Source organism: Lonchura striata, chromosome 5, assembly GCF_046129695.1.
Source record: "Lonchura striata isolate bLonStr1 chromosome 5, bLonStr1.mat, whole genome shotgun sequence".
In the NCBI taxonomy this organism is placed as follows: domain Eukaryota; kingdom Metazoa; phylum Chordata; class Aves; order Passeriformes; family Estrildidae; genus Lonchura; species Lonchura striata.
In genome coordinates, this window is record NC_134607.1 from 53,393,994 (window position 1) to 53,418,072 (window position 24,079).

A 24,079-nucleotide genomic window follows, 5' to 3' on the forward strand; every position below is an offset into this window, starting at 1 on the left:
GAGGAAGAAAATGCCTCCTTTGTGAACTTTAGTCTATCTAATCCAATTACACATTCAGTCTCCTAACACAGAGTAGTGGGCACACCTGGGAGCTCCTATGCAAATTCTGTGTTACTTAAGGGTCTCTTCCAGGCTTCTGGATTACTAGATCATGTATTCAAACTGAATCAAGGCATGGGAGCCTAAGTGATGGAGGATAGTTAGCTCAGGTAAGAGAAGTTCTCTCTGCCAGGCCTCACAAGGTTGACACAAGAGATGAGAAGCCACAGCCTATACACCTGAAATATCAGGGGAACCACATTGGTTTAGAAGGGTCTTACAGATGGACAAAAATCTTTGAGAGCAAGCACATAGCTGTGGCTTTGGTGATAAGTAAAGATCCTGATAAGTCTGCCTTGTTTTCTACATAACGATCACAAAGAGCACAGTTGGTTCCCAAAAGCTCTTGCTGTGCTTTGGCAGGGATGACAGACGGTTGCACTCTGGAAAAACTGCACCCACAGCCCAGGCACTAAGAACAAATACAGATTTAAATAAAGCATGAATACAGAATCCCAAATCAACTCAAACAAGTTTTCACCCTCAGTTCATTTTATTTCTCAAACTATACTTCCTCATCATCATGATCACAGCTTACCTCTCCAGCAATGCTCTTCTCTCATCCTGATTATTCTGGACTGTTGCTTCCAAGACAGCATTGTCCCCACGTAAATCATCTGTCTGTTTCTCCAGCTCACTCACTCGTCTTTGACTGCTTTGCCACTCTTTCTTCATGGTAGCCAGGTTTTCATTCAGGGCTGTGACCTGCATGGTGAGCTTGGTCTCTTTTTCCTCATGTTTCCGTTTCTCCTCTTCTTTGTCTTTTTTCTCTGTGTGCTATAAAAACAATGGAAAAATGAAAAACAAGCTTCCAAGCATTCTTTCCCTATTCCCTATATTTAATTGAGCCAAAGAATCTTACTGTACTAGAATCATTACTGTTAATAAACATACTCTACTAGACAAGGCTGTCACCTCACTGAATTTTCCTATACCATTAAATGCCTCATAGATTTTTGATCTTGTAATTTAAAAGCTCATGTAAAGTGAAACTAAAGTCAACCCATTGCTTCCTTTCTGTCCCTGGAAAAATCCAAAGGTATGTTCACAAAACAGCAGTCTCATTCTCTCTAGCATACTAACCAGTTTGGCTTCAATTTCAGCACATTCTTTCTTCAGCTCCTCTTCTCTCTTTTTCAGCTGATCTTTCACAGCTTGATGTTTTTGTTTCTCCTGTTCCAGAGTTGAATTCGCATTATCTATTTTGCCCTGCAGTTCTAATTTCTGTTGAATCAATAGCTGATTTCCATCCTTGAGATTTGTCAACTCCTGTAAGGACACAGAGTTCAAAGTTAAAGTAGCAACACTGAAAGTGTAAATGGAATTTAAACTCAAAAATACTGTAGTTCTTTCCTAGGAGATGACAGCAATAATTTTTAGTTTTATCACTAGAATAAAGGATGATTTTATAGAGCAAAGTATCAGTGATTTTCATGATCAAACATTTTAAATTTATATTATGATCACCATTCAATTTTTAAAATTATTTTAATGTATGTTTCTACTAAAGTAGAAAGGAAGATCTGTTGAATTGTTTTCTACCACTCCTTGAAAAGATGCATCCAATGTCATTTTCTAGGTACTGCTCTAAAATTTATTTCACATTGTCCTCTCTTTGCAATAATGAGGTTAAAACTGAATGCTGATGGAAGAAAATTAGTTTCTATTAGTCTTCAGTGTATAAAAAAATACTCTCTGTTTTAAGCAAGTGGGATGGGATGATATACATAATGGCTTTACTTGTTCTTCTGTAACTGAACTCAAGTAGAATAGTTCATTTAATTTCTAGAAATCATCTTTCTTAAAATTACCCAGAGAAGCATATAACAGATTAATAGGGGTGGACCATTTTCCATAAATCAAAATTCACAATACAAGTCAAACCAAGGACAGTGAAAAGGACATATCCTCAGAATAAGAGGATGCCCTACAGATACATATACATCCATTCCTTGCTAGGGGATGGGAAACAGAATTTAAGTCTTTAGGAGACTTTCAGTCTGATTGCATGTAGGAAAATGAAGACATTACTATTAAGCTGATATTGATGTGCACATCTTTAACATCTTAGAATAGAGATTTTAGGAACAGCAAGAATTAGAATATCTTTCCCCAAGCACAGAGTCCTTAAGAGAAACAAAGCACAGACTTATACCTAAAAATTACAGACCATTTTCTAAACAATAGAGAACAAAAGAACATTTGAAATTTTTAAGTTATCATGTTATTTTCTTTTTATTAGTGTATAGGGAATTGTACCTGTATTTATACTTGTGCAAAAATTTAAACTAAGTATACTTAACAGATGCAAATATAACTGTTAATAATACATTACACAAACTGCAGCCTTTTAGGAATGTTAGTTTTTAGAGAGACTCAAAAACAGAATATGTAGAGTGTGGCAAGAAACACTCTTAGTTTCACTGAAGACTAAAAATTATTTCATTAAAGCTTCCCAACTTTCACCCTTTAGAGAGCTCAACTGATTGTTATGATTTTGGAAGAGTTTGTCTTTTATGAAGCTCCTGACATTTGCCTTTTATGAGGCTTCCCCAACTATGACTTTTTAAGACATTTTAAGAAACAACAGTAAGAGAGTTTCAACTCTACCATGCATCCTTGAGAAGTCCCAGATGTGCCATTGTAACTCTTTTGGACAACTTTTCATTTCAGAATAGTCAAGGAGGAGTACGCAGAGTGAATTTACAGTGAAACTGAAGAAAAACCAGGACATACAACCCACCCTGAAGCTAAGACAAGTTATGCAGCCCACCTGGCTCACTAGGCCCTGGTGCTCATGGATCATCACCAACCAAGACATCATTACTGAGGGAGCTCAATAAAATCTGGGCTTTGGTTCCCTTACCTGTACCAATATTTACAGTGATCATCTTTGCATAGCCATTTCAGATAACATCTACTGAGTAGGCACATATTTCTCATCAGATAACCAAACACATGAAGAAGACTTGGTTTGTCTCAACATACCTTCTCAAATTCTTGCTTGCAGACTCTAAGCTCTTCAACCAGCTTGGCACTTTCATTTTCAAGTCTAGTCCTTATTTCCTGGAGCTCGGCCGTTTTACATTTTTCATTAGCCAAATCTTTTTCTTTCAAAATCTTGAAGAGAAATAGAAGCGCTGGAAAAGTTACCTCCTCCAAATTCACAAAATAAAAAACTCAACTAATCAAGCTAACAAAACATCCAGGGCCCAAAAACTACTTGATGACTTCGTAATTATGGGGGAACAACCACCATATATCTATCCACAATTCGTAATGCAATTAGCAGCAGTTTTAAAACTAATAATGTTTTCCCACCTGTCTAGACACAAACCTGTCTAGAAAAAATAAAGGATATTCTGAACCAAATTCTGTACAACTGTCTCTTTTTAAGTCTTTTCACCAGAGGTTCAGTAAAACTGTTATTGTTGTGCATTACAACAGTATTATGCTCTCAAATTAGGGACGTAATAGAAAATAATAAAGGGTGCCTGTATGGGGTGGATGTGAAATCTCCTGTGTGGAGATTTCAAAAGGCAGAGGCACTTACCCTGTCATTCTGAAGATCCTGCAGCATTTTGGTCTTCTCACCCAGCTGCTGCTCTTTCTTTGATGCATCCTGCTCCAGTGCAGACTTAGCCTTCTTCAGCTCCTGAATCTGCTGATTATTGCTAGCAATTCGATTCCTGCTGGAAACTAATTCTTCTTGAGCTAAAGCAAGTTTTTCTTCTGTGGACTAATTACAAAGAGAGTTCTAAGTTATCCATCAGTATAAAAGTTTCAGATACTAAACAGCCACTTAAACATTTTCCAAGTAGAAAAGCTGCTACGTAGTGTACAACATTTAGCTTCAAATGTTGACAGAGCATAATTACAGAAACTTCTCGTTTACAAAGTTACCCTAAGTAAAATAAAACTATGCCAGTGTAATTTCCAGGAACAAAAACTTACTGTACATATTCCAGCCTGCATCCTTACACAGACAAAAGGTGGTAACATGCAGAAGGGCAAAGAACAAAAGGTAACTGACAAAAAAGAGAATACAATTGAATTTGCTCACATAAATTGATTTTATTATCTAGGCAAATCAACTGCTCTATAACTCTAGACACCTGTTATTTAAGAAGCAGCAAAGCTATACTTTGAAGATTTCAAAAATCATTAAATACTATTTTTCACCAATGACAATAAAGTCAGTGCTAGGACAATTGTAAAATTTTTAAAATTCTGAAGTGAAATATATAGATAAAAATGCTAATATCAGGACAAAAAGTTTCACAATTTCTGCTGCATAAGCATTGTAAACAGTAAGTTTAAACTTTCATTCAAAATCCAGAGATGATACTTTATTTGCTTCTAATTCTCACCACTAGCTAGAAAAAGAGCTTTGATTTATGACTCTGAAACAGGTCACAAAATCCCAAGAAACAATACAAAACTTGCACCCAAAGCCAAGCTCATTCTGTTTACCCACAACAAAGTCTAACTTTGGGGGGGGTCTTTTTGAGTTACTATTCTAAAGGTTTTTTAAACCTTCTACTTTAGATCAAGACTAGTTCCACTTGAAACCAGCAAGAAAAAAAACTAACTAAACAACCTCATCCTCCACTTCTCCAAAACATTGTTATTTTATGTAAACTTTTGATCCTACAATACAGAAGGTGAGCTGAGATTTATTATTACTAATAAGTTTATTGCCTTCAGTGCAGCAGTAAGGATTTAAATTCTTTCAAGACAAACTCAATTATTTTTGAAGTTTTGCTTAAATATTAATCAAATGTCTCGTTAAAGGTTAGTGGTTTTAAGAGGAACTATAAGCAGAATTTTCACTTCATTCAATTATGCATATGCTTTAGTCACTTCCATGTTGACTTAAAAGCTAATTCATTTTGGATGCCTCATGACCCTCCTTTGTAATATCTAAAGTATTTTGCTTGTAGAGTCAGATTTAATTTGAAACATCAGTGATGGAAGACTGCTGATTCAACAGTATTTTCAAGAATCCCCATGACTCTTAAAAAGCTCACACCAGCTTTAAAATTAGTTTTCAGACAAATTACTTTACTTGCTTTCTGAGATTTTAGAGTTTACTACTTAATACTTTGAAAGGTGTTGACTCAGAATTTTTTGTAAAAAAATATGAGATGCTTTTGCAGTTTCAAGGTTTCAGTAGGGTAGGTATTTCAAAAAGCAAAATTATCTCACTCTGTTCCACTGTGTGCAGTAGAATACCATCTTTTCCTAACATTGAGGAAGTATAGGAAGTCTAGCATCATCATTTAACATCTTCACAGGAAAACCCAACAGTTTTAGAAAGAAACACACTAAAGCCACAACTTTCATTCAATTTTGTTTCCTGTAGAAGAAATGTGGTTACATCAAATCTGCTTAACACAATACGATGAAATTTGATGAAGTGGACAGTGACACCTACACACAGTGGGTATTTTTCTCTCAACCCACACCTCAAAGTGTCTGCACTGCACAGATCATCTCATTGTGTCTATACTGAGGCTGAGACAAGGAACAGGTACAGAACAAAAGAGGTAAAACAGTACTATTTGTGTAAATAAAGAGAAATACTAGGATAATAGATACAGAGTTTAAATAAATAAAAGTATTTTAAAATTACAGTTTGATTCACTACAGCTTGGGCTGTGCCAGTGCAAATCATAGCTCCAGCACCACAACTGGTCCTAGCAGGGTGGTAAGATCTAGATTCATTCCACCTACAAGAAGTTCAAAAACAAGCATTTGAGTCTGTGCGCTCCCTGATCCCAGTCCATAAGGATCAACATTAAATAATTCACAGATGCTAACCTCTCTCTTCACTCCCTAAGAAAAAGGGTTAGACTGACTGTGTGCAACTCAGGCTCCTGACTTACACAACTGAGGTCTGGCAAGTATGAATTTTGTTCCAGAACATTCACTGAATATATGCTGAGAACAATGCCAACATTGGAGACAAAGAGACATTCTTTTGAAAAAACAGAAGAAACCAGGACTGACTACAAAAAGCACAAATGCCAAAACACAAGAATATTTGGCAGACCTCAGGAGATCAGATTCACAGAAAGTATTCTTGCACTAAGTCAACAACAAGGCAAAAATAACAGTTTGTAAATTTTTGTTAACTCTTCTATATAAAAAATACCTTTATCACAAAAAAAAAGTGTGAATATACAACACAGATACTTGTATAAATACCTTTATGTATATACAAAAATCATTTAGTGGTAGTCTTTTTAAATTATATATATATCCTTTTTTTATCAAAAACTACAGTTTTAACAAACACTCAAATCCTACCCTATCTCTTTTTCTAGTCACAAAGGTGAAAGCATGTCTGAACGTTACTGGTAGAGACATTTTTAATCCAAAGTAAATTTGTAGCAAATAGTATCATAAAATTATAGCTCCATTCCCACTTCTGATTTTATTATTTATTTTATTATTTATTTTTCCAATGACAACACTTCTCCAGTCTCCTCTGCAGGACTCAGAGCTTCACGGTTTGCAGCTGGCCACAGCTGCATCGCTCGGTGCTCTGCTGAGCAGCCAGGCGCTGGGGCTCCGCGGAGAGCGGCGTCCGGCGCCGCATCTCTGGCCCGAGCAGCGCGGGATCTCCGGCCGCAAAACTGCCCCGGAGCCTTCAATCCCTTTCCAGGGCTCACTCCCCCAGCCGGAGCCGAGCCATCGGTGCCAGCAGCGAGTTTCCCGAGTGAAGCCGGCAGATGGTGCTCTGTGCCCGGTCCAACCCCGCCGTGCCCTCCCGCCGCAGCCTCTCATCACCCCCGCACTCCGGGGAGCTCGGCCCGCCACCGGCACGGTGCCACACACGTCAGCATGGCTCAGCTTTCCATTTAAATCCAGCAGTGCTACGAGCTCACGGTATGGTCTGGCCATGCCCGTTCTGGACAATGCTGGGCTCCTGACAGTGCTGACTAAACACAGCTCTGCAGAAACCTCATAACTCTGCTAAAAATCCTGCACTGGAAGACACCCAAGGTGACTCTACATACAGACAAGTCCTAAAACCTTCTATCACTGCCTATTAAGAAGATTAAGGCCAATCTAAAGCTCACCCTGGCTATCAGCTTTGGTTCCAAACTTCAGTCAAAACACACAGCCCTGGCTGAGAAGAGCTAGTTTTAGTAAGTAATTTGCCCAAGGCAAAACATCATGCAGATAACTGATTTTGAGTAAGTTGTGAAATTCTACTATAAAGTTCTTCAGTGGCACTTTGATATCCATCTTTCAAGACTAACACTGTCACTCTGAGGCTGTCTGAATGTACTTTTCTCTTTTGTTATCACTGCTTCTTTAGTTTCATGTTTTACTGAGGTAGCACGACTGTGATTAAAGTTCAGCTCCCCACCTTCTTCCTCTTCCAGAAAAAAAAAAAAAAAAGTGGCATCAATCAGACTTCACTAATCATAATTAATTTATGTTTTTTACAAAATTTTTAAATCAGGCAGCCTCCAAATTGGTACACCACTTCACTACTTAAGACTCAAATCTTTTTCAGGCTCTCTAGGCTCCACATAAACTTACATCATAAATCAAGTTACCTGACTGCTCACCTTAAAAATTTTGCTTCCCCATTGCCATCACCTTATTTTAGCTTTTAGCATAGAGCTCTCCCTCTCTCTTGCTACCATACCCATCAGGCCTAAATATATGTGAGACACTTACTGTCCTATTTTATACTTGCCAGAACTAGAGGTCATCAAACTGCTTTAATAACAATACTTATTCACAGGTATTTTGCAACAAGTGATAGTTTAATGAAAACTATACCCAAAAAAAAACCCAAATTACTGAACACACGCAATGCTTCTACAGGCTACTTCTATTACCGAACAGTGATTTAAATGCTTTGCAGGAAAGAAACATTATGTGCAATACTAACAAACTGAAATAAAGAATATGGTTAAACCACCACTGCTTGCTAATCATGCAGACGTTCTCCACAATTTAATGTGGCAATTCAATCATGGTGCGCTGAACATAAAGCTTCAATAACCTGCAGGGAAACATGGCAGGTAATTTATCACTACGGAGGATTAAGTCTAATAAAACTGCAGTGGCCTATATGTAAAGGAGGTATTTCTCTGTTCCTTAAAATAACCTGAACCTGGCCTTCAGTCTCTGTGGCACAGGATGTCCTGGGACTAACTGAAGCATTGGCTTAGTACTGACATGAAGCAGAAAGCCTGAAAAAAACACCTTTGCTAACTGGCTCAACTCTCAGCAATTCCTCTTTGAAGGCACTGCACACTAATACAAAACAAAGTAACTTCAGTTTAGGAATAGCAAAAACTTCAATGACTAAATTCTGGCATTTGTACTCCAGGTAGGTCAGTAAGCCTACTGTTTCTGTAAGTTTGACATCTTCTAACATCTACCATCAGCCAGGAATATTCTAGTTAAATCACCTGGAAGACAGCAGTTGCTCACATGTAGCAGACCTTGCCCAAATTAGCTATGCTATTTAAATTAGTTGAAAGCTACAGAATATAACAAGAAAAAGCAACATTAAAAAAAATAACTAATTAATAGGAAACCAAATCACCTTTCACTTTGCTGCAGAAATGCAAGGGTATTTCAGGTAAACTGGAAAATCTGTTTGCCTTTAAATTAGTTTCAGAATATCTTTTGTCTCAGGGGAAGGGATTAAGCAGCACTAAATTCTATGTATAGCAGAAGAACTTTTTTTTTACTTATACAGTTCTTGCATTGTTTCTTGGTCTTCAAAATGGATATTAACATCTGCTAAGTCACATATGACATTAAAATGACTGCAAGTACCTTAAGGTCTTGCCTGGTTGCCAACAGCTCAGACTCTTTCCCATAAAGATCCAGCTGTAGCTTCTCCATGTTTTCTTTATGCTTGTCATGGGCCTTCTGTAAGTCTGCTAGCTTGCCTTTCTCTGCTTTAAGATCCTGTGCTGACAAAATAGACTGCTGTTGTAGTTTATTCTCCAGCTCTGCCTGAAACATAAGCATGGAAAGTTTTAGTTAAAGTTACAGACAGAAAAGTTAGCTTAAGCATTTCAATAAAATGTATTTCTCCTGCAAGAAAATAATTTTGTTCTTCTTATGGAATAACAATTCAGTAACTTGATATTTGTGATTTTACAGTAGCATTTTGTAACTAAATTAACAACAAAATTTAATTCACTACAAAAGACAAAGTAAAACACATTTAGACTAGAATAAAAATTCGAATAATGTTTCCAAGTGTGCTGGTTTTGGCTGAGGTAGAATTTTCTTCATGGTAGTTGGTATGGGGGCTGTGTTTTGGATTTGTGGTGGGAACAGTGTTGTCACAGAGATGTTTTAGCTACTGCTTAGCAGCGCTCACACAGAGCCAAGGCCTTTCCTGCTTCTCACACTCCACCAGCAGGAAATCTGGAGGTGCACAAGAGTTTGGAGAGGGCACAGCCAGGACAGCTGATCCCACTGACCAAAGGGATATTCCATACCATAGGACATCAAGCCCAGCTTATGGAGCTGGTAGAAGAAGAAAGGGGAGGGAGTTTGGAGTGATGTTCTTTGTCTTCCCAAGCACTGAGCAGCTCTGTGGTGCTGAGTTGATGACTGGGTAAACCACAACACCAGAACTTAATGTTTCCACAGGCTGTCTGAAGCACAAATATGAACATGCAGCATTGGGCAGCCAAAGCTGGAGCCACATTTAACAGTACATGGCACAAAGCACAACATTCCCTAATGCTGTAAGACATTTGAACTCTTTCCATAATGGTTTATGAGTTTTATTCTGTCACTCAGATAATTTTGGTATAATATGAGAAGACTTGGTTTAAAACTGCCATGGACATTTTAAAACACTGCAGAATTTGACTAAAAATACTCTCACGAAATTCTACTGCTTTATAAGAAAATGGCAGCTCTTGCTTTGCTCCTGAAGCAAAAAACCCACATTCAATCTAGGTTATTTTATCCCTTTATTAAAATTAAATTCCTATGGAATTCATGTTTCAGCACTGGTTCTTTTCATTATTGCTGTTGATGTTGTTTTTATCTCCAACAGCATCTAAAGACCTCACTTCCACATCCTGACCTTATCATTTCCAACAAGACTACAGTAAACAGAGTTTTTCATAAAATTATTGACATAAAAGTTTCAATATTCACCAGAGGAATTTACATTCATTTTCCTTTAAGAGTAAAAAAGGACAGTCTTACCTTTTCTAAAAGGGCAGTTTTTAATTCAGCTTGCAGTGTTTCACTATGCTTTTTCTTCTGCTCAAAAGATTCCTTTAACTCTCTCAGCTTTCCCTGGAGATGTTGCTCACTTTTTTCTTTTTCCTTCAGAAGACCCTGGATTTCCAGTACTTGTGCTCTTGCTGAATCAAGGTCTATAGACAACTGCTTAGAAATCTATATTCAAAAATATTAAGTAACCGTATATAATTTAAATTTAAATCATTTTTGTACATGCTGTTCACAGAACCAGACCATCCCACAGTGCCACTGCTGTTCCATAGCTATGTGGTTGAACACTGGCAAGCAGATTTTAAGAACTACCATAACATATTAAAATAATCTGTTATTCCAAATTTACTACCCAGAGATCAACAGCAGTCGTTTTTATCCATTCTAAATTAAGATTAGGAAAGTTTCCTCACACCAGCAGTGGTTTGGGCTCTCCTGCTGCCAACTGCAGCATACGCCAAGCTCATCCTTTTGCACTTTCCACTGAGCACCACATCACTTCAGCTGAACAAGTGAGGAGCCAGGGAAAGTAGCAGCAAGTCACAGAGCAATTACCATCACACCTGCACATCCCCAAACCTCTTTCAGACAGTAAGCGTCCATCACAGTCTATCAAACTATGTCCACAACCAAATCTTTTCTGATTCCTTTAAGGAACAGAAGGTGCCTTGAGTAAAGAAATCCATGAAAGCAGATGTGTCCTTCAGGCTGCCAGCTGCACTGCATGGTCTGAATGCTCATCTTTGAAAAAGAAGTACATTTGGTCCTTATGTAGTCACAAGCGACTTACACAAGTTTGAAAATGTAATTCAATCCTTGAAGGATGAAAATGCCCTCTTAACTACACTGAGAACATACTGAATAAGCCTCAGAATAAAATAGATCAAAGGATGTGAAATAACAACTTTTATTGCATGGAAAGAAAATTAAAAAAAAAAAACAAAAAAAACGAGGACACAGTAATACCATGTAACTGTTTCACTAATGAAAAAACCTGAAGGGCTAAAATCCCCTGCTATGGTATGTGGAGCACAGAAAACTATGACTAAAACTTGTATTTTAAAGCTTCACATTACCCTCTAGGAAAGTTTTAGTATCACCTTATTTCAGTGCCAAAGGTAGTTTATAATTTGAGAATTGAAACATCTTTATCTCTCATCAGTCCCATCAGGTGAGACTGAGTATCAACCCTTTAAATATTTATTATTATTGGTTTTTAGATTTTTGAAACTAAGCGGACAACTTACCCCCTCCTTTTTCTCCAGTGAGTTTTTCAATTCATTCCTCTCTTTAGCTACAGACTCTGTTTGTATCTGAAGCTGGTGTTTTAATTCTTGGCAAGATTTTTCCTAAAAAACATTAGACAAGGAAATATTCCTGTTAGCTTCTAAGAACGTGTATGGGGTATTTTTGCAGGAGTTACAAATCCTTAAAAATACCACTTTCATTTTCAATGAAAACATCTTACCTTCTCAACTGCAGATATTTTTCAGGGCAAATCTAAGCCACACATGAGATGCCTGTACTAATGAACTCAGCCACATGCCAGAGTTTTTCTATTAGGGATAGTCTCCCTGTTTGAAGCTGTGGTTGACACCCCTTCTTCTTGATGAAGTAGTAGGCTCAATTGGTCTCACTCAAGATTTAGAATTACCTCATGTTCTAAAACTCAAAAGCAAGTAAATTTGCAGACCTCCATGCATGTGCAACCATATGTTAAGTCCAAATATGCATTTAAGACAGTGGAGAGCCTCCAAAAGAATACAGAACTAGAAGCATAATCTTTACTACTACCTTTAAGTCTAAACTGGGGAGAAAATCCTTCAATTTTTAGCAGAAACAAATCTTTAAACAGCAGTAAGTAAAAAAAGCAAACAAAAGAGCTTTTCTTCTAATGATGAATGAGTAAGAGAAAAATGTTCTTTTAAACTAGGAGCAGATTTTTTTTTTTTTTTTTTTTAGATCAGAATAAAAGCAGCTCTGAATGGGTTCTGGAAAATGGTGACATGTAAGATGAGAAGAGTATGAAAAAGATACCCCTTGCCACGTCTGAGGCAAGGGTATCAGAACAATTGTATTCATATAGCGCCCATTCATATCACCAAGGCAGAAGACATAAGAAAAAGGTGTATCTTAACCTGAGTAATAATTTACTTTCTTTACCATAATAGGTTGCTCTGGTGGTCAAGTGCTTCTTATTCTGTCACTTGTAGGACCTTTCTAAAATTCAAATAGTTCTAGTACTCCAATAATATCTTAAGCTAGACATTCCCCAAATCAGATGATGTTACTCTCTCTGCCTGTAGTATGCAGCTTTCCAGCATGTCCAGACAAACACACAGGAAGTACTATATACAAAGACTTCAGAAAGGGAATTAAAATGGCCTCAGAAAAATAACTTCTTCAAACAACATCATTTTAGCAAAGGTTCTAAAATTTTGTGTTGTTATAATACAGTTGATGCATTTTAGAAAAGGGGGACATTTGCCATCAAACTCTTTCAACCACTTGTCATCCCCATTTAGTTTCTTCATTACGTTAAAGGCATGCAGCAAGAAGGATCCTGTTATTTGATATGACTGGTGTTTACTACTGTAAATATCTAGGCAAAAATTTAAGGTGGGAAACATGTATGAACTACTAAAAATCACAATTCTGTTTGCCTTATAGTATTAAATATTCATGCATTTTCCTAATATATATGCTGTTTTCAAATAGAAAGTCATTTTATCAGAATGTATATACACCAAACAATGCCTAACTAAAGAATCTACTAACCATTTCTGCCATAGCTGCTTTTCCTTTTTTAATTTCTTTTTCTAATTCCTCCTTTCTTTTTTTGAAGGATTCAGAGCTTTTTGAGAGCTTATCTTTGGTATCTGTAAGATCCTTTAATAGAGTGTCCTTCTCCAACTTCACTTGTTGCAGCTCTGATGTGGCTGCTTGCATTTTACAATCAAGTTCCTTGAGTTGTTTACTTGTATCTTGATTTGATTTCTCAAGGTTTTGTTTGAGACTGGCCTTTTCTGCCTCCTGCTTTGTAATTTGTTGGTTTGCTTGGTCAAGGGCCTCAGATTTCTTCTGCAAATCCAGCTGAGCATTAGACATCCTGTAAATACAAAAGGATAAATAAATACTTTTTTAAAGCTCTTTTTCATAGGTTCTTTTGTATCCTTAAATGTATCTACTTTCACCCATGGCCATTACATCTCTCCAGTTAAGACAAAACAGCAATTTCTGAAAGTAATTTTGAGATGGCTCTTTCTTCCTCAACTATAATGAACAGAAACTACCCCTTTGCTGCTTATGCATGAATTGCAAATTTGTATTTGAAAGAGGTTACAGAGCTGTAGATATTTAAAGATGGACCTCACTACATCAAACTGTTCAGACATTCAGCTGACAACAAGCACAGTGAATAAAATGAAGAAGTGTAGTGAATCACAGCAGTCAGTGACTCCCGTGAGACAACATGGCAGATGGAGTAAAAGACAACAGGTGGGATACAACACAGTCCTTGCAGCAGAGGGGACACACTTATGACTTTATGAAATCACAAAAGAGAAGTAGAAAATTTCAACTCTAGTCCAAACTGCCCCAGTTTTATGTCTGACTTTGAAAAGTACTGTAACACTGTAACACAGGAAATACATACGCTTCTCTTGCTGCTTCAAGTTGTTTACTCAGTTCTGCTGTGCGGAGGTCTAATTCTTTGTTCTGATGTCGCTGTTGCTGTAACTCCTGAAGAGCTTGGTCTTTACTTGCTCTAGCATCAAGAATATCCCCTTCAAGCTTCTGAGAGAGAAAAATAAAAAGATAGAGCCATCAGAACACAACCAACAAAATAAAAATAGCAATAAAATGCAAAGTCATTTAGTTTGTGAGTAGCATTAACTGTAGAAAGCAGTCACAGCTCTCCCATATCACCTGTTTCATTACTTTGCAATTTTTCTTTCACTGTTTAGTTCCTTCTAATAACCTGCTCCTCCAGAACAGAACTATTGTGGTAAAACATTCTAAAAGCATCTAAAAAAAAGGTGCCAAGCAGGCATTTTACTGCAAAGTAATAGACAAAAAGCTTTACAGCAGAAGCAAAAACACAAACTACAGTGGTGAGGAAATTCTATGCTTGCCTGGTGGAGGTTTTTCTTCTGTTTTTTTCCAAAGCTTTTTCACTCTCATGGAATATAAAGAACACAGGAGCCTTCAGCAAAAGGGCTGAACATACTGTTTTACAGGCACTTCTGCTTTCACACAGAGGCCACAAAACAAAGTGGCCAAGTTTCTCAAAAAATTTCCTGAGGGCCTTCTGTTTTCTGTTTTTTTTCAATTTTTTTTTTAATGCTACACATTCAATTGGAATAATCTCAAAGAATGGTGATGATGCCAAGATTTTACACAGAATTGCATTCCTGTTGACAGCATCAACAACTCTGCTCAATTTCACACTTCAGCTACCAGGAACCTCATAAAATCATATACAAGCACACTCTGTACTTCTCCCAGGCATTTGTGTCCATTGGCTACTTGTGAAACTTCAGCAAAAGAATGAGAACTAAAAACACAAATCAAAGTAGGCAAGAAAAAAACCCAGTGTCCAAAAGAAGAGATGGAAGAATAATTATGCTGATAATGAAATGTATGGCATCTTTAATTTTTAATAGCTTTGGATTTAAAATTTCATACAGGGAAAACATTCTTCTTTCTCTTCTATAGAGCACAAAAGCTAGGAAAAACACCCAACTCAGTCTTGAGCAGAAAGACTATTAACCTCCCTCACAGACAGACAACACTGCAAAACCCGTTCTGCATGGTTTCCATGATCCCTGAATCATATGCTTTTGTGTGTTATAAATTTTGACTACCAAGAATTTTTTTAAAATAGTGAACAAAGGTCAAAGCCCAAATTTTAAAGCTCTCAAGCAATAGGACTAATCCACATCCTTAACTGAAAATACTAATATATCAAAACACCAAAAAGTTCTACAAACCTTCTGCCAGAAGTATGTGAACTTTAAAATAAAAACTGATTTCAAAAGTGGAATGCAAAACTCCAGATCAAGTTAAGAGATGAAATAGTGGTAAATAAATCTTGCTAAAAGCCTACTGAAAGGCTTCAGAAATTAATTAAACCAGACAGGTGGTGTTAAGCAGGGCTAGCCAATGTAACACATATACCCACACATACATATTACATTTACACATTGCAAAGTGTGTAAGTTCAAATTGAACACTCTGATTTTGGGACCCTCACATAACAATTTCCAGGTAGTAGAAAGATTGGTAGAAGCACACACAAAGGAAAATTACACATGAGCGGCAGTGTCATAGGCCTATCTTTTTAATGTGATATACTAGCATGGAAAAAGAGAACAGGATTAAATGGTAAATCTGGAAACTATTAGTGAGAAAGAAAACCCACAACAGTGATATTGATATAATCCTTCCCCCCTAATTTGATCACAGCTTTTACCACATGCTGCCTAACAGCAGAGATCAGTTTCCATAGGTCCGGATACTGTGTTCAGTACAAACCTTAAGCTGTGCCTCTAGTTCTTCAGTTTTCTGTTCTAAAGAAAGGCATTTTTCTTTGTACTCTTTAAGATTGGCTTCCAGCTGAGTACAGTATTCCTGCTTGTCATTCAGCTTAGATGTAACCTGATCCAGCTGAGCACTGACCTTATTTAACTCCTGGGTAAAACAAAAAAACAAAGGTTGCTACTTTTTAAATAACTTCAAAAATTATTTATGTCATATATGCTTTAAATGATCCAATGTGTTCAAATTAAAAAGGAAAATAATGTTTATCTTTTATTCTGAGGGGCAGGATAATGAAAGGAGAAACACAAACACATGCACAAATTCCCTCTGTTTCACTGAAAAAAATTATTTTAAAGCTTCAATATTCTCTCAAACCTTACAGGTTCTGGGCTAAATGTTAACAAAGGTGTTTGAAGTCGTAAATGGAAGAGGAACTGTAGGTAATAAATGCACTAGATCCTCAAGTTAGTACAGCAGTAACTAGAAAATGACATTAAAAACACAAGATACAATTTTTTATGTCTTTCTTTGTCATGAAATCAACCATCAAAGAGGAAAGCCAATAATATGGAAATGCTCAGTTCCCCACAGACCAGAGATTATTTCAAAGCATTTTGTTTAACACAAAAAAAAAATTCTGCAAGAGACACAAACACATTCACCTAATAACAATTATGATGACAGCTACATCAGAGTTCAATGTTCTCCAACCAAGCTGATGTATTTACTTATTATTAATGGCTGCAAAAAGTTGTCTCCTGTTTACAGCAACTAATTATATTCCCATGCTACAAAATGGTGCCACATTAACTAACATCTGCTGGATGTTTCCATGAAGACCACAGCAGCACTGATTTTAACTATGCAAGTATTTGACAACAGACAGTAAAATGCTTCACTAGAATTAAAACACATTAAAAAACATGTAATTTTTTCACCAGCCTTTTGAGTTTTTATGTCAGCTGGCACACAGAGAATTATTTCTGAATATCGGCAGCTGATAGGAAATTTATGAATCAGCAGTAAGAGTCACGAGTTTTTGCTTCTACTGAGTGTGTTCTACAGTCTTTTCTTCATAGCATACACACAAGAATTGAATAATACCTCCAGAATACCTAAGGCAAGCTTAATTCTGAAGAATAACCCTACAGCAAGGAGTGGACTCCCAAGTAAATTCCTTGCACTGCGAAATATATCTGCTCTGAAGCAGCAAAAGGAATTGAATGCATACCACATGGTTGAAATACCCTAAATTATCCTTTCCCAATCCTTATTCATATGTGCACTGAGTTTGTAAACAGAATATTCTTAGGCTTTCAAGCAGTTTTTAGGTAACACAGAAAATCTATGCGGTGCTTAATACCTGTTGTTTATCTTGCAGTGCATTCTGGGCAGTGTCAAGATGGTTCTGTAGATCTGCTCTCTGAGCAGCTTTTGATGCTTCTGCTGAAAGTAGCAATTCAGTCTTTGCTTTTACCTGAAAGATAAATTGTACTTCACTAAAACATCTGTTTTACCATAGATCATTCTAATTTTTTGATAGCCATCAGTAAGTTTAATAGTAAAATCAGCAGTGTATGTGTTCATGTGTTAGTGTATGTATTTCCTTGTAGAAAAATGCATCTTTTCCAAAATGGGAAATCACAACCAGAATTCTCCATCACCATAAAATATGGAGATCCATTACCTGCACATCAAGTTGTGACACTTTCTCTTTACTTTCATTTAACTGACTGGTTAGTTCAGTGATGTTTGTTTCTAAGGAAAGCACACGATCTTGAGCAGCTCTTAGGTGTGCCTTTTGTTCCTGCACTTGTTCATGCAAATTCTCTTGTGCTTGTTTATGACTTTCTGATTGATTTTTCAGCTTTTCTGTCAGCTGAGTTACCTGCAGTGGGGAAAAAAAAAGCCAATGTGAGAAGGCTGGAACAGCATGTCCAAAGAAGTAAAAACTTAATTTTACTGTGTCTTATTATGGCTCTGGAGACTCAATGCTATCACATTTCTTTTCCTGAACCATTACAATAAAGCTATATTGTACACAACACCAGAGTTTAAATAGGTTACCAGCTGAAAATAGAAGCAAAAGGGAATTGTCAATTTGGCCTTAATGTAACAGAAACAAAATACTAAGGAGACAACAGATGCCAGCTAAACTGAATTTTGGTGTTGCAAGGAGGAATAAAACCTCTTTTTAAAATGAGTAAAACAAATGTATATATTTATTTACATATAGTTATAACTACATTTATAGTTTTTTACAAGCATACACATATACAAACACATATATAAAGTTATGTGTGTAACTATTTATAAGTACATATTACTAGCATATGTACAAATTAAATATCTAGGAATTCCTTTCCCTACACTGATAGCATGGAAGTCACAAAAACACAATTTATATGAAATTTACAGTAGGATCTTTAAAGCAAGTTTAAAGAAACTGAATAGTATAGAAAAGATTAGTGTCATATCGGATGAGATAGAGAAAAAAAGGAAACAAGATTCACAAATGAGAATGAATGAAAAGAACCAGATCTTGAAGTTCTTACCTGTATTTGTAATGCATGGTTTTTCTCTTGTAGCTGGTTAAGAACTGCAGTTTCTCCTTCACCAGCTTGAATTTTTGCATATAAGTCCTCTCTTTCCTTTTCTAGCAGAGAGATGTTGTCCTTACTTTTTTGAAGCAAAGCCTCAAGATTTTGAATTTTTTGGTCCTTATCTCCAATTTGTCGTAGTACTTGCTCCAGATCATTCTAGACAAGATAATAGTATTTAATTATAGGACCTTAAAAGTTGCGTCTAATGCATATTGGATAAATTTATCAAACACTTGCTGTATATTCTAGTCTAGATTTATAAGTTAATTTCTTGAAACTAATATAATTCCTGCAAGTCACTTTTAGAAAGAATAAGTACGTAGCATAATGAAACCCTGGAACCCACTTTCACATGACAATATAATAACTACATTACCTGGGCTTCTCGTAGTTTTGCTGTTGTATTTTGCTGAAGTGTCTGCTGCTCCTGGTGCTGCTGCTTTGCCTTTTCTAATTGATGTTGCAATTCTGTGGAAATTGCTGCTTTTTCCTTTAGCTGAAAAAAAACCCCAAAACCAAATACCAAACAAACCGGACTAGTAAGTGGGAAAAAAGCACCACTCAGTATGCCAACTGTACTCAATGGTCACTCTAACTATAAAAGATTTTAGTGTAAACATGGATATTTAAAAACTTGCATAAAAACAAAATCTGTAATGCTAGATGAATATCTAATCAAAGCATTCATTATAATTAATCGGTGAGATTCTATATCACAAGCGAGAACTATAAAAGAATTATCAGACGCATGTAATTTAGCTCTCAAATAATCTAAAACATAAGAAATTTTTAGTATGTTTTTTGCAATAGTTGTTAAGATGTAATAAAGATACCAGTAAAACAACATTATTACTTTTTTTTGCAATTTCAGTAGCAACTGTCAGTCATTATTTTAGTAGTAACTCCAGTTTAGCAGTCTCTCCACTTCTATACTAGTCAAGGCTTTGCATATTAGCTACAGTTTAAAGCTTTGACAACATACCACTCAGATACTTGGCCAATCCCCCTACAGTCAGCAGAAAATCAGCAACATATACAAGATATTCATTAAAACAAATAAACATTTATAAAACAAGTGTTTTCTGCTCATCCAACCCACACTGGTTATTAACTATCAATAACCTGCTGTACATGTTTACTTTTTCTTCACATAGGGCTTTATCTTAAAAAAATATCTACATACAAAACTACCCCTATGGGCCTACGTGCACATAAGTTATTTTTCACAAGACCCTTAGACAAAGCTCATACATGCAAAATGCACAATTTTTGTTCATTTGTTAAGCACCACAAACACACATACATCTGTAAAGACAAGCAGCATCTAAGAAGATTTTGATAATTTTACTGTAAGTCCTTGACAGTATTAGTCAAAAGAAATTCCAATGAAAAACAAATTTTATAAACTGCAATATCACAAGTGTGTGTACAGACATATCACCATAACAAACTATAGAATCAGTATAAAAACCCCACCTGCTCTTCAGCACGAGAAAGTTTTAACTGTAGGTCAGCCACCTGCTGCTCTTTGTCCATCAGTTTCTCACTGGACAGCTGCCTCTGTTCCTTGAGCCGTCCATGCGCTTCCCCTAACTGGCGCTCTGTTTCTAGGAGTTTACTGTGCAACTGCAAAAAAGAGGATCCACTTTTTCAGTCATTCCTTAGCCGACAGTGACATAGACTCATTTTGTGCAATGTTTATGCAAAGTTTTCCTAACCCAGACCAAAACAAGTCCATGACGTCCTGAAGTCAAGTATGTACCTCCTACACCTCAGAAACACAAATCATGTTAAAAAAACAGTATCAACGGCACATGCAAGAAGAGATATTCAAAAAAGTAGGTTGGAAGGAGCCAGAAACATCCTCATTTATCTACAGAAGCCCTTCAAAACAAATTAAAGAGATTTAACAGAAAGAGGGTGGTCCTTCAAAAGCATAAGGACTATCGTGTAAAATAATGATGCTTTGAGCCATCTCGGCTTATCTCATTCACCAGCTGACTCCTGTAAATCCAGTGGCTGAAGCACCCTGCTTTTATCTGCTCCACTGCCTCCCACAATGCACTGTTCTGCTAGAATATTAAGACTGTAATTTTGAGCTTGAGCTGGCTACATCAATGGCATTCGTTCTCTGCAGAGAAGAAATACATGAACAGTCAGTGTAGAGTACATGACAACTTTGGTGACTTATAGTCCATTACCTTCCAGTAGCAAAGAGTAAGTAGGTGGATGTGCTCTTCCAGATGGACATAAACTTGCTTCATGATTTTATCAATCATCAAAAGCAGTACTGCACCATCTTCAAAGTGCAAGGATGGCCTTTTACAATTCACTGTTCTAAAAACCTCTTTTCATAAAATCAGCTTACTCTATGTGAAACTCCACTATAGGTCCTGACTCCTGACTACTTCTACATGAACACACTCAAGGACACAACGACTTGTTAATTCAGGGCAAAACCAGAGAAAGGATCAGACCTTGCAGCACAGCAAGAACTTTCCTTAAGTTGTGGGAAAGCTATGAATGACGCTTGTACCCCCTATGCATTTATGTCCAAGGCCCTTGAACCATTCACCTTTTAAATCCAAGATCTCCCTTCAATACCCCTAAACCTTCCTCATGCTTTCCTTAAATCCCTACTAATATCCATGCAAAAAGCAGCCTAATTTTACTGTTCACTGCAAGCAACCACTGTTTGACTAACTGGCTGCCTAGCAGAGCAGAAAAAGGAACAGTAACTGTGATACCATTACACTTTCCACCTAGACATTAAGGTGGGGTGAAGCTTCTCTCCTGCTGTTACCCAAAGAATTTAATACTGAGGGACTTAACACTAAAGTCCTTTGGGCCATGTGTCAAAATTTAGCTCAAGTTATCAAAAAATGCAAAAGTTTAAAGGGTTTGGAGACAGGGAAATAAATGTATCCATTACTTACCTTCTTAAAAAAAAAAAAAAAACAACAAGCTAAATTATTTGCCCACAGCCACAAAAATCATGAGTGAAAAGCTGTTTGGCATGTGGCCAATATGCTGCCTGCTAACAGTGACTGTACAGTTGAGAACGAGGTAGGAGAAGAGGGAGGACAGAGTGAGGAGAGAAACTAATATCTCCCCCAGTAACAAAGAACATTTGTCTTTTCTTGCAGGATCACCAAATTATAAATATTTCCTCCTCACTAAAAATACAAACAAGAACTGTAGGAAAAAATCTATTGAAGAAAGGGTGCAACAAGACAACTATTAAGTATTCATGGCTATGCTGATGCTGGGAGAAAATGTTTGGAAAGAGGGAAATCAGTAAACAATATTTTACACTAGTTACTTTTATTACAGGCATGGTTAAGTATTTTTGAAGAACTTTAAGATTACATGTCCTGTTTAAGTAAACAAGACCGTAAAATCCAGGACTAACCAATGATACAGAAGGCAAAAAAAATCATTAAAAAATATATAGACTTTGAAAGATACAATCAAGCATCTTCAAGTAGATTCAAGTTTTCTCAACAGAATTTATTAGCAATTAAAATTTCTTCAAAACTGAAGGACTCCAGACTCCCTTGTCCACAACCTTCTCCTACCACTGTGCTGGAACCAACCAACATTGTAAATGAAGTTTCTTCAATTAAGATCACTTCTTCCACATCACCCAAATTCTAAAATATACAAACGTAACCAAACATGCTCTCATTCAAATGAATTTTGAGAACATGACAAGGATTCTTTAAAAATGTGATTTGACTAAACAACTATACATATACTTCCCTAAACAGAATTCATATTCTAAATGTAAGCTAATGGATTACATGCATAGAAAGGTAATTCCAGTGAAGTACCAAGTGAATAAATATGAGGAATTTAGTCTTACAATGGTAAATGAACTCTTCTTTGCAGGAAGAGAAAGGAAAGTATGTTTATGCTTGGCTTTTCTTTTATACCATGTACAAAGGGGCTTTTTTCTTGCACTATTCTTTTACTACACAATTCTAAAAAACATCCTGAAGTCCAGCACCTTGTTGAAGATGTCTTGCTTAGGTAGTCTTCCTTCCCAATGGTATCACCAGAGAATGTGTCATGCCTCCATTTCCTTTCATAGGAATTCATTCAGCAATACCATCCTCCTCCTTAATTTTGCCACCCCAAAAATCCTTCTTGAAAATGCCCTCTGAGGCTGAAGACAGATTTCAGATCAACCTCTTGGCTATGCTTCTGTTGCCCAGGCAGTTTCACCAAATGCAGATAACTAACATAATTATCTCCTCTCACCCTGACAGAAGACTGATAGGAGAAGGAAAGACATTCTGGAGATGTAATACACACATAAACGTGGTTCAGCCAAGTCACAGTTCTTCCAAGATAAACTATACACAGGGAGCTTGCAGCTTGATATGTTTCAGATTTTACAAAGGGTTGAAAACCCAAACACACTCACTTTAAAATAAATAAGCTTTAACAAGATTAAAATTAAGTATGTCATACTAACAAATAAAGATATAATTGTTTACATCTTAAGACTGGACATGATTATTACTGGTACACAAATATTTCTCCAGTCTAACACATTACTCTCCAAAAAAAGAAAAACTGAATTCAACCAGCCTCAAGTTTCAAAATGCTCAATGTTATATGAAACTCTTACTTCTCTCAGCCATTTGCCTCAGCAGAATAATAGATTCTGGTGGGGGGATGTATGTTCTGGGTGCTCTCCCAGCTATCAGCAACATAAAGAGAAGATGTTTGGGGAGAAACACTAAGGAAGCAACATTAAGATTTTAAATGACCCTGGCTTTTCACACTAGATATTCCTTATTATATTCACTACTCAGACTTAAAGCAAATCAAGCACTGTTCAATTCTAATGCAAAACCAAGACTGACTTTTCTCAAATTTCTTATAGAGTGCTGGTTTATTACTCTTTCAAATAAGGAAATGTATATGCATGTCCATAAGAAATATGCATGTGCAGTTTTTTAAACTTATGAGATTATTTTTAAGGAACTATTCAAACAGGATGTTCTAGGAGGCTTAAGGAAACTCACCTGACTGAGCTCGCTTTGGAGTTGCAGGCCATGCTGCTCTTTTTCCTCCCTCTGCTGCTGGAGCTGTTTACATTCTGCCTTGAGATGCTGGTACTTTGTCTCTACTTCAGACAGCTCTTCTTTAAGTTTCTGGCTTGCTGCTGCCTTCTCATCTAGCTCTGTCTGTAATCTCTGTACTGAGGCCTCAGACGCAGACAGCTTTGCTTGAAGCTGTTGGCAGTCCAGGTCCTTCTGGTGAAAACTTGCCTGCACATTCTTCTTACTCACAGATACTTCATTGTGTTTTTCTTCCAGCTGGGTGTAGTCCTGTTCTTTCTTCAGCAGCTTCTCAGTCAGACTCTGTGAAGAGAGTTACATAGCAATTCAAGCACAATTCTGCTTGCAGCAGTTCAACGTATTATTCAAATTTCTTTCTAAGTGTAGATGATGAACAGTGAAGAATTTGTTAAAAAACATTATTAAAGAAAATATTAACCTCTATCTTGTATTACACATGTTGGTTCTGGAGCCCATACAGCACACAGTTTCAACTGGAAATACTGTTTTTCATATTCT

General features: G+C 36.7%; 1 protein-coding gene across 3 annotated transcripts in view; it reads right to left on the reverse strand.

Annotated features, from left to right (window-relative positions):
- Positions 1-24,079, reverse strand: part of EEA1 (early endosome antigen 1) — a 65,922-nt gene that overhangs the window by 9,239 nt on the left and 32,604 nt on the right. For all 3 annotated transcript variants that reach the window (XM_021527995.2, XM_021527994.3, XM_077783557.1), the window contains exons 11-26: positions 23,525-23,863; positions 19,965-20,114; positions 18,865-18,984; positions 18,441-18,644; positions 17,573-17,773; positions 17,249-17,362; positions 15,880-16,035; positions 14,000-14,139; positions 13,123-13,453; positions 11,592-11,693; positions 10,315-10,509; positions 8,914-9,096; positions 3,653-3,838; positions 3,088-3,219; positions 1,183-1,368; positions 638-876 (exon numbers count right to left, since the gene is read on the reverse strand). In XM_021527995.2, the coding sequence (XP_021383670.1) occupies positions 638-876; positions 1,183-1,368; positions 3,088-3,219; positions 3,653-3,838; positions 8,914-9,096; positions 10,315-10,509; positions 11,592-11,693; positions 13,123-13,453; positions 14,000-14,139; positions 15,880-16,035; positions 17,249-17,362; positions 17,573-17,773; positions 18,441-18,644; positions 18,865-18,984; positions 19,965-20,114; positions 23,525-23,863 (2,978 nt within the window). The remainder of the gene's footprint in view (positions 1-637; positions 877-1,182; positions 1,369-3,087; positions 3,220-3,652; positions 3,839-8,913; positions 9,097-10,314; positions 10,510-11,591; positions 11,694-13,122; positions 13,454-13,999; positions 14,140-15,879; positions 16,036-17,248; positions 17,363-17,572; positions 17,774-18,440; positions 18,645-18,864; positions 18,985-19,964; positions 20,115-23,524; positions 23,864-24,079) is intronic.